Below are 11301 nucleotides of genomic sequence, written 5' to 3'. Positions count from 1 at the left end.
TTTACTGCTAGTTCTATAAGTACATCAGGCGGATAGTACACGCGTACTTTTACTGCTAGTGCTATAAGTACATCAGGGTGATAGTACACGTGTACTTTTACTGCTAGTGCTATAACTTCATCAGGCTGATAGTACACGTGTACTTTTACTGCTAGTGCTATAAGTACATCAGGCGGATAGTACACATGTACTTTTACTGCTAGTGCTATAAGTACATCAGGCGAATAGTACACGTGTACTTTTACTGCTAGTGCTATAAGTACATCAGGCGGATAGTACACGTATACTTTTACCGCTAGTGCTATAAGTACATCAGGCGGATAGTACACGTGTACTTCTACCGTTAGTGCTATAAGTACATCAGGCGAATAGTACACGTGTACTTTTACTGCTAGTGCTATAAGTACATCAGGCGGATAGTACACATGTACTTTTACTGCTAGTGCTATAAGTACATCAGGCGAATAGTACACGTGTACTTTTACTGCTAGTGCTATAAGTACATCAGGCGGATAGTACACGTATACTTTTACCGCTAGTGCTATAAGTACATCAGGCGGATAGTACACGTGTACTTCTACCGTTAGTGCTATAAGTACATCAGGCGGATAGTACACGTGTACTTCTACCGTTAGTGCTATAAGTACATCAGGCGGATAGTACACGTGTACTTCTACCGTTAGTGCTATAAGTACATCAGGCTGATAGTACACGTGTATTTTTACTGCTAGTGCTAGAAGCAGGCTACCGAAAACTTGATTCTACTTTAAGACCTAGCCCGCAGTGCGCATGCGCACGCTTCCACCGGAAGCTGAGCTGTCGGTTTTGTTTTGGCAGTTGACTACCACGTGACAAGCACGTGAGCTGCTGTCGTCATCACAGGGAAGAGCGGACAACATGGCGGCGGAGTCGGTTCACAAGGTAAAAACATTGGCCAACTCACGGGTTAACTACAACCTTTGTCCAGGCTAAGTAACTTAGTCCGCGGCGGGGCCTCCGTGCTTAGCCCGCACGGGTTCATCCAGACTAGAAAGAATACCAGGTGGTGAGTTAGCCGGAGTTAGCTGCTGTGCTAACTGTGGCCATAAGGACACGGAGGCTCCTGTGCTGTCACATAACGCTGCTTTTTATTTCTCACAGTATAAATCATGATTATTGTGTTACACATACACAGGACGGACAGTACACTGCTGTACCAGATGCTAACAGCTAATTATAGCGTGTTGTTTACGCTGCCTGGGCCCTGAGGAGTCAAACTGACCCGCAGCCCGTGTTGTTGTTGTGGTTGTTGTTGTTGTTGTTGTTGTTGTTGTTGTTGTTGTGGTTGTTGTTGTTGTTGTGAACACGTTCATGGTGACCACACTTCATACAGCCACCTTAGCTTGTCCCCTGTGTTTCCGTCGGAACGAAGCTCGACGAGACAAACTAAACCTGTAAATGTGTTTACGTCACTCGAGGTTTTGTAATATTTTCGTTTGAGTTTTGTTCCTTTATGCTTTTTTACTTTCTTTATAAAAACATTTAATGTGTCATGTCACTTTTTCCAAACCGAACAGGTTGTTTACCGTCTTTATTGTCATTCCTGCTGCTCTTGAGTTTTTCCAGAATCCTCAGAAACATCTGGATGTTTCAAACAGCTGCAGCCCAAAGTAGATGTTTAACATGTTTACCAGGTTGTGAATCTGTTTTCTCCAAATGGTAACTCGTGTATTTGAATGTGACATAATGTGTCCATATGTCCCTACGTTAAACCCAGACAGGTTATAACCCGCTGAGTGTGTTGGTGCACATCAAAGTCCTGGTTCTGTTGCACCTGCTGAACTCAAGCAAACTGCAGTTGAAACCATGTGACATGACAAGTGAACACTCCTAATTCAAGGGATGTGTCTCTTGCCAGTAGGTTTAGTCACGAGTGATGTTGGTTGGACTCATGGAACCAGTGGTGCTGGTTGGACAAGTGAGCAGGTCATGGCGCTCACAGGAAGCTGCCTGTCATTCCAGTGTAGTTTAACTTCCGCAGAAACAATGAAGACATCGGGCCTGAAATGCAGAGGAATATATCAATAAACTTTGTAGAGCACCTTTCCAAAGCAGGGTCCACCCAGTCCTCTATAGAGAACCAAAACAGAACACCAGGATATGAAACCATTTCCTGTCAGCCATCAGCTGGTTTTAGCTTTCAGAGAATCAGGTGCTTCCCTCCCTGACTTGACTGTAAATCCATAAGAGGAACAAAACTGAGCCGGAACTGACCTTGATGCTGCGTCTGTTCTGCAGGTTTTATTTGAACACGAAGGAGTCTTCATACAACCGAGCAGTGATGAAGATGCCATCACGCAGGATTTACTTGTTTCAGGGTCACTCCGGATCATTGACAGGGTAAGACTCCTCTGAAGAATAAAACCTCTGTCACTGTCACAGTTGTGGAAAAACTGTAGGAAAAAAGTGAAACCTGTGAATTTAATTAAATATTCAAATCTTTACATCTCTCTACTTTTATTTCTACATGGGCATTAATGTCATATTATTAATGTCTCTCCACACTGTCAGGATGGAGAGATCATTGTGGAGTACAGACCTTTGGAAGACACTGTCGACCCGTCCAACATGCTGTGTGCCGGCAAGGTTTGTCTCAGTTTGTCCGTCTGTCTGCAGAGGAGCCACGTGTTGTCAAACTTAACACTTCCTGTCAAGCCTGAGTCCCATAAACGCAGCTCGAGGTCGTGTGTGTCATATTTCAATGTGTTCTTTAACTTAACTCTGTGGGTTGAGGCTGCAGTGTCATGGTGTCAAACTATCATAACTAACTCGCAGCATATATCTGTCTTCCTGTATACATACGTATAAATGTCATTCACTTTAAAATGTGCCAGTTACTCTCTTTATATTTAGGCCATGTTTATAACCCTAATAGATCCAGACGTGACCGGTTAGTTACGTTTAACTAGTTACCTGACAGGGTCAGTTGTCAAACCTTTCACTTCTGTCCAGCCAACAGATAATAAAGAAAAGTGGAACTAAGACTTTGTGTGTACTTCATCAGGACTCCAGTTCAGTCGTGGAGTGGACTCAGTGTCCTGGTGACAGGTCTCAGCAGCTGTTAGAAACTCAGCACAGCTACGAGACAGAGTGGGACATGGTCAACGCCGTGTCCTTCAGGAAGAAGCCCTGCACAAACGGAGAGGGTGGGTGCTAACAACGCCACACTTTCTGACAGATAAAACAAACTAGTGGAGAAGCTGCAGTGATAAAACATCAACGATAGAGAAAAGAACAAGAATCAGATGTTAGTTGAGCTGCAGGTTGTTATAACAGCCTTGTTTTTGTTTCTTCTCTGACAGGCTCCATGAACCACAGCCATGAGAGGAGCAGGTGGGCGTTTACCTTCAGCGTCGGTGACCTCAGGTCCATCACGGTGAGGGAAGAAGGCTGGACCTTTCTGATCTGCAAGCTGAAGGACTCCTCCTCCCTCCCCGCTCTGCACTTCCACCAGGGCGGCAGCAGAGAGTTCCTGGACAACCTGAGGAGGTTCGCTCTGCTCACTGAGTGAGTACTACATGACAACAAACGGGAGGAGAGATGAGATTCATGCTGGTACAGTGTAACACGACATGTCCAACAAAACAGCAGAGACGTTCTGTAAACGTGTCATGTAACGGCCTCATTCAAACGCTGAAGTGTGTGTGTTGTGAAACACTGCTCTCTGCTGTACAGCTGATCACACACAGATGAAAGGAGCTGGAAGTCTTGGCAGGAAGGATGTTTGAGCTGAAGAGATTTGACAGTGACATGTATTTAATGATGGTTCCCACTTGAAACACTGCAGCTCTTCAGATGTTTTGTTTATATGTTAATACATGTGATTTACATACAACCAGGATCTGTCCCTTATGTTTGGGACCACGTCCATGGGCCGCACAGTGCCAGGACATGGTTTTATTTCGTGTCCTCTCAGATTATCCTCCTGTGCTGCTTTATCTCAGTGCAGATAACTGTTATTAAAGTTCTTATCGAAGCCTTTCATTATGAAATCGTCTGCATTAAGTGCTGGATATTTTTAGCCTCAGACAAACTAGCTCCAGTGTGATGTGTTGGTCCACAGTCTGTCTCCTGATTGGCTGCGTCGTCTTTTATTCTTAGTGTTAGCAAAGTCTGACTTGAATGAAAAGGATGACGGAAGCTGTTTACTCTAAGCTGGTTTCTGAATCTTTGTTCAGTGAGTCGGGTAATGAATGGCAGCAAGAAAATAATGAAATGGACTAACGTCTGTTTGTTTTCACAGTTTTAAGTTATATAGGTTTTTAAAAAGTTAAAACACTGGGTTTAAAAATGGTTTTATTTATATAAGGTGTGCATTTGTGTCAGACAGTATTTGCACAGTATTTCACATTTACTGAGAACCAGTGAGTGCAGCTCTTAGCTGCTGTTTACAGAGTGATCTGAGGATTTACTCCAACATCCTGAAATACTTTTATTTCCAGACTGAGTCACATAAAACAGCTGAAATCACAATGTTATACCTGCAGCAGACACACTGCAGAGCTCCACCAGGACCACGAAATAAAGTAAACCAGCCTCTGCTCTTAGAGCCGCAAATATTATCAAGACTAATAAAAATGACATTGATGCTGTGGGCAAGACCCAGTTTCTGATGCTGAGCTGTAAACACTGAGGGCAGTTGTGTGTTTGTAGGTCTCTGGATGATGAGACGTGTCTGCTGCTCAGCACTCCAAACAAAACCCTGTCCCAGTCCTTCGAGAACCTTCTGGATGACAACAACTTCGGCATCGTTCATGTAAGAAACTAAAGTTGAGACTGTGAAGCATCACAAACACAAAGTATCCTGCTCACCTGCAAATGTGTTTTGTTTTTTGTTTGTGTGGAAGTTGCATGGAGGTAAAAAATTATTTCGAGTCACATTTTGCACAAGAGAAATGTCAGATTCCTGGACTGAAACTTTAGGGACGTGTGGGCTGGTTTTTAAGAAGTGAGTTTGTCTCCTGCAGAAGTTCAGAAAGGACCCATATGTGACCACTCTGGGCGGCTTCTCCAAAGTCACCAACTACTTATTCGACGCTCTGCGGGGGGCGGAGGAGCAACACCAGCGCCCCCCAGAGGAGGTGGCTGACCTGCTGGGGGAAGTCATCCCAGGACTGGAGATCAACCAGCAGGAGGAGCCGGGCTTCGAGGTCATCACCAGGGTGAGAGGAGGCACATGCACGCATGCACACACACACACACACACACACACACACACACACACACACACACACACACACACACACACACACACACACACACTGCAGGGCAGAGTGATGCTCAGTCTACAGACATTTAGTTTTCAACAGTCCTGTGGTAAATCCACCAGGCACAGACTGAACTGAAAATGTGCAGTTTCCTCCAAAGCTGCTGGGTTCCCATATGTTCCTTCCAGTTTGGCTCCATCAGCAGCTTCTCCATAAATGTCCAACCAATGTGAAGCGCCCTGGTCTCTCCACTGCCCCCCCTCCTCCATGTTGATGTTTCCCACACTGAACGATGACGACAGGCGACATGTGTATATTGTGAATTCAGCATGATGCAGCACACGTAACCGTCTCGACCTTTGTCCCGGACAGATCGACCTGGGAACGAGGCCTCAGGTGACGAGGAGGGAGCCTCTGTCTGTGGAGGACTGGGCCAAATACCAAGATCCAGAGGGGAGGATGATCAACATCTCACAGCTCAAACAAGCCATCTTCAAAGGGGCATGTGGAGTTATTGTTATTACTGTGTTCATGGTTTCATTTTTAATTAAACAGAGACATGTTTGCAGTTTGAGCTGGTTTTCTGTGTGGACTGGCCTTTAAAATACATAGAACTCAACCGTAAATTGAACCACCTGATCTTAGAGCACTGTCAGCACGCCCTGTGTGTCGATTTCATTGCATTATTTCATGGATTTATTGGGTGTGTTTGTGTGCAGGGGCTGTATCACGCGGTGAGGAAGGAGGCGTGGAAGTTTCTGTTGGGGTATTTTCCCTGGGACAGCACGCTGGAGGAGAGGAAAGCTCTGCAGAGAACCAAAACGTACGAGCTGGGATTTTATTTTTGTTTCCCTTCCCGATTCTCGTAAATACAGCAAACATCCCAAACTGAAGTTTATGTTCTTACCTGCAGCAGAACATACTGACAGCAAATCACAGTTGAGCTAAAGAAAAAGTTTAAGTCTTCGATCAACAAAATGAGAATTAGTGATTTCTCCAAAACTGAAAAATGTTTTTGGCGTCAGAGCTTCTTTAGTGTGTTTGTAGCTTTAGCCTGAGGAAAAAGAGAAAATTAAGCTGCAACTAAATTTGATTATTACTAAAATTAAATATATTTTTAAGTTAAAAACACCAAAACTTTGCTCCTTAAATATGAGGAATTTCTGCTTTTCCTGTTTTCTTTGTTTTCATCATATTAAATTTAACATGTTTGGATCAAAATAGGACATTTTTTGTGATTTTTTTTTTTTTTAGACAATTTCTATCAGTCAAGAAAATATTCAGCAGTTTAATTAACAACAGAGTCATTTTTAGTTGCAGCTAAACCAGAAGCTCGAACACTGAGCGAGTTAAATGCAGTTTAAAGCAGCTCCAGCAGCAGATGTTTCATTTGTTGTGTCTGTTGCTGTAAAAGCTTCTGTCTCCCTGTCTGGCAGTGACGAATACTTCAGGATGAAGCTGCAGTGGAAATCAGTCAGCGAGGAGCAGGAGAGGAGAAACTCCAGGCTCAGAGACTACAGGAGTCTGATAGGTGACACTGATCACAACTTATCAGGGTTTATTATGGGAGGAAATCAGACAATTGGCTGATACACATGATGAACATCATCTATTAGTGTCTCAAATCTGCAGCGACATCAACAAACCTGTGCAGCTCGTCTGTCTGTTGTCAGGGTGTGTTCAGGTCCCTGAGGATCCTCAGTAAAATCCACTGCTGTTGAATGAATATAAGACAAACTGGAGCTGCTGTTCAGTCAGACCTGGTTTCAGAGCCGTTTAACCTTTGGGTCCTTTGTTCTGTTCAGAGAAAGATGTGAACCGAACAGACAGAACAAACCGGTTCTACGAAGGCATCGATAACCCAGGCCTGGTTCTGCTGCACGACATCCTCATGACCTACTGCATGTTCGACTTCGACCTGGGTGAGACTGCACGTTCTTTATTGTGTGTGTGTGTGTCCTTAGTTTCACTTGATTCGTGTCGTTAGATCGTTTGTCGTTAGTCCCGATAAAGGTTCTGTTGCCAGCATCCATTTTTATTTAGCAATGAAGTGTTAGCGTTGTCTCAGCGTGACTCCGCCCCGTGTGTTCAGGCTACGTTCAGGGGATGAGCGACCTGCTGTCACCGATCCTCTACGTGATGGAGAACGAGGTGGACGCCTTCTGGTGCTTTGTCTCCTTCATGGACCAAATGGTGAGAAAACCAGATGTTGTTTCATTTAGTGTGAAGGCAGCAGGCCAGGCCGGTACCTCTGAGAACTGTGCTGGGAACACTGGTCAGACCTTTAATCCTCGCTGTGTGAAACCAGTGACATGTTCATCCCATGATGCACAGCGTCACTCACATGTGCCTTTCCAGTTGCGTGCTGCAGTCTCAGTTTAGTGAGTGGATTCACGTTGTAATAATGAAGGGAAACTGCTCAGTCACTTCCAGTGTTAACAGGTTTGTCTGCACCTGGTTTCACTTGGTAACAAAAAGAAACTCATTTTTCCTCTTTGCCTGCTGTGACTGCAGGTTAGACCTGGTTTCAGAGTCTGTGGGGCTGTGATTGTAGCATAATTACAGAGTTGTGTACTTGTCTCGATCTGCAAACGCGTATCTCTGTGTGAAGTCTGTGCAGTAACAGCCCCGTAGGTGTCGACCCCTGTGTGTTCTCCAGTTCTTCACGTGGTGCAGCAGCAGCAGACGTGGATTTGATTTGGTGTTTCTTTGTTTTTCAGCACCAGAACTTCGAGGAGCAGATGCAGGGGATGAAGAATCAGCTGATTCAGCTCAGCTTGCTGCTCAGACTGTTGGACTTGGTCTTCTGGAACTACCTCGGTAACAGCCACGTTAAAGACTAACCAGGCCAGTGTCTGTGTTTCAGCGCAGGTGTGACCTTTAAAGAAAGAGCTTTCTTCCTCTCTCACAGCACTGCAGCCCAGATGTGAACCTTTAGACAAATATACAGCTGTTGAGTTGTTGCACAAATGACCACGTTGTAAGAGAAAGGTCAGATCTCCAGTCCTGTTACTCTCTAACTTTACTGTGCGTTTGTCTTCCAGAGTCTCAGGATTCAGGCTACCTGTATTTCTGTTTCCGCTGGTTGTTGATCAGATTTAAGCGGGAGCTCAGTTTCCAGGACGTTCTCCGACTCTGGGAGGTCAGTTTAATCTCCAGCTGGTTCCAAGAATAATAAACGTCTTCTGGTTCTCCATCGCCATATTGACACATGTAACAGTTGTCATCTATTTGTGTTCTTCCTCCTGTTGTTCTAAAAAAAAATCAGCACAGTTCCTAAAATAATGTGCCAGTGTTAGTTTTGTAAGATCACTTTATTGTTACCTGGATGTGTCGTCCTCAGGTGATGTGGACCGGTCTGCCCTGTCAGAACTTCCACCTGCTGGTCTGCTGTGCCATCCTGGACTCAGAGAAACAGAAAATCATGGAGGAGAACTTCGGCTTCAATGAAATCCTCAAGGTAACCTGCTGTCGCTGAGAGGCTGCGTTCCCCAGAACCACAGCAGGGATCCAGAAAAACAACATGGAACCAGCTCTTACCAGACTCTGCAGAAACCTTCCTGAAGGTCCACTCTCTGCAGGTCCAACTGAAATAACCTTAGTCTTTGTTTTGTTTGTTCCAGCACATTAACGAACTTTCAATGAAGCTGGACATTGAAGAGATCCTTCAGAAGGCAGAGGGCATCTGTCTGCAGATAAAGGGCTGTAAGGTACGTTCAGCAGCTCAGGTTGGTGTGTTACGATCTTTTAATAGCAGCACAGTCTCTGTGCCTGAGACATGAAGAGAGAATGTCATGATAACCAACTGAGGCTCTTCACGGACTAAAAGCTTAACTGAGCTCTACAGTAATTAGGAGTAAAGGAGTGATCGTTTGTCTTCCTCAGGATCTGCCTCACTCCATCAGCGGCATCCTGGGCTTCGACACAAACGTTTGCGGCTCCAACGCGGAAGATTCAGGATCTCCGGGTCCTAGACCGAGACAGCGACAGGACGCCTGCTCCAACGGACACTTGAGAGAGTCCAGCTCTCACAACAGCTGCAGCGTTGCCTTCATATCATAGTGAACAGCAGATCCGAGCAGAGACTGGCTCAGTGTCAGCAGGACGGCGGCGGCAGAGTATCGCCGCACTCTCATGCCCTGACGAGAGAGAAGAAGAAGAGAATGTAAAAAAGATTTAAGACTTTTCAGAATCTTATTTTTGTAATTTCTTGGAACATATTGTTGCTTCATTCAGTCATTCCTTCTCTTCTGCTCACAAAGTTTTCTAAAGCTGCATTCAGACAGGATCAGCCTGAACAGACTGATTTAACTCCTGGTTTGTTTTAACCCTGGTGAAATGGCAGGTTTCTACGGGGGGGCACCGCAGAGCTAAAGGGGGGCAAAGACCATCAGAGTCAAAACGGTCCCTGTACTCAGAGTCGTAACTCAGAGAAATGTCAACACAGACATGAAACGCATGTCGATGTGACTTTCACTTCCTGAGGAAACAGAGGCTGCAGAACTTCATTCAGAATCCTGCTGTTTTTAAGTTTCCTTCAGTGTCACAGTGATCCAGGGACAGTTGTCTGTGCACCCATGGGTTCACTGCAAACAGCAGCTGGTCACTGTCAGTTCTGCTGAAAGAACAGGTCATGTAGACCATATTAAAACATTGCTGAGCTTTTACTGATGGTTTTAGTTTTTCTGTGGTTATATTAGTTCCCAAACAGGCCTGTTGATTTTAGTGCGTGTCCACTGATTAACGGAAACCTTTCTCAGTCTGAATTTAACTAAAGTTGATTAAAAACTCTAAAATCCGTGGACGTGGCTCCGGACAGGACTGAAGTGACAGGAGGAGCGACGGCTCAGCTCATCGTGACCGTGGTTATTACCAAACACAAATCCCGTCTGAATGCAGCTTTAGACGGGCAGCACGTCCTGCTGCAACCAGAACGTGCTTTATCTTCTGTCACGGTGACCTCTAACCCCATCAGGGCCAACGTGATGTTAAGTCTGGATGTTTTCTCACAGCAAGGCTGCTTTAATTTGATCAGGACAAACGTGTGCACTGTGTGAAGCCGCTCGGCTGCTCCGTCAGACGGATCCAACTATTATAGCTCTTCATTCATAACCTCCTCTCAGTATTAATCTCCTCATATCAAACTGCTGGGTCTGTGGGAGGTGGAATAAAGGATGTTTATGTGCCTGGTGGAAACACTCCACTCCTGGTGTAATGATTTGAATTGGTTTGAATGATGATTTGTGTGTTTCAGCAGCGACACCAGGTCCTGTTCTTTGCTTAAAGGAATCCTGCAGCATTTTACTCAGTTATCACAGCCCGACTCACGTCTGCTCTGGAAAACAGACGATTAAGGGTCTTTTTGGTTTATTGCAGCTTCAGTCTCAAACAGACGTTTTTCATTAGTTCTGAAAACATCGTACAAACCACAGTAATAAATTAAAAGGCTCAGATTTGTACAGAACTGTGAGTGAAGTCTTGTCTTGTCCCCCCGCTGTGACAATCTGGGCGATTGGAGGTAAACAGCTGGTGGAGCTGGTTCGCCCCTTAAACCACCACAGAAGAAGACGAGCTGCTTTACAGCTGAGAACCTGATGTTTCTGGATGTTTGACGTTGGTTCTTATTGAACAGCTCCTCACAATAACAATGGCTGCTTCACTGTAAAAACCTGCCTTTGCTCATTTAAAATAAATAAATAAATAAACCTCAGTGAGGGAACAATGCAGTTTATTCCCAAAATATGGAACTATCCCTTTAAACGGTTTATTCCACCTCCTTCCTTAATGATTGACAAGGATAAAATAAAGCTGTTTATCAATAACGTTATTAATCTGTGTCTGACGCCCAGAAATAAATGACAGGATGTTGATTGACGCTCAGTATATTTGCAGCTTTGATGACACAGACTGGTTTGACTGTTTGTCACCTGGTGTCCAGCACAATCATCAGCTGATCTCACGTCAGTTTCCACAGCTCCCAGTTCAACATGTCAACATGATCTGGCTCTTGGCAGCGTTTTCACATGGACAAAGGAGGAAAACACCTGTTTATAAA

The 11301-nt window shown here is 44.8% G+C and overlaps 1 protein-coding gene across 2 annotated transcripts; it reads left to right on the top strand.

Annotated features, from left to right (window-relative positions):
- Positions 1-812: 812 nt before the first annotated feature.
- Positions 813-10969, top strand: tbc1d15 (TBC1 domain family, member 15). 2 transcript variants are annotated; one of them, XM_026310901.1, is made up of 17 exons: positions 813-921; positions 2278-2379; positions 2551-2625; positions 3044-3185; positions 3342-3546; positions 4693-4795; positions 5007-5201; positions 5619-5747; positions 5966-6069; positions 6683-6777; positions 7052-7168; positions 7339-7439; positions 7967-8066; positions 8291-8388; positions 8590-8706; positions 8870-8956; positions 9132-10969. In XM_026310901.1, the coding sequence occupies exons 1-17, from the start codon at positions 898-900 to the stop codon at positions 9306-9308; spliced, it is 1971 nt and encodes a 656-aa protein (XP_026166686.1). In that variant the 5' UTR covers positions 813-897; the 3' UTR covers positions 9309-10969. The 2 variants fall into 2 exon arrangements, with proteins under 2 accessions (XP_026166686.1, XP_026166687.1); XM_026310902.1 differs by lacking the exon at positions 813-921 and adding an exon at positions 1624-1670 and having other exon boundaries at positions 2277-2379.
- The last annotated feature ends 332 nt before the right edge of the window (positions 10970-11301 follow it).

Source organism: Mastacembelus armatus, chromosome 6 (genome assembly GCF_900324485.2).
Source record: "Mastacembelus armatus chromosome 6, fMasArm1.2, whole genome shotgun sequence".
Lineage (NCBI taxonomy): Eukaryota > Metazoa > Chordata > Actinopteri > Synbranchiformes > Mastacembelidae > Mastacembelus > Mastacembelus armatus.
This window is presented reverse-complemented; position numbering and strand designations above follow the sequence as displayed.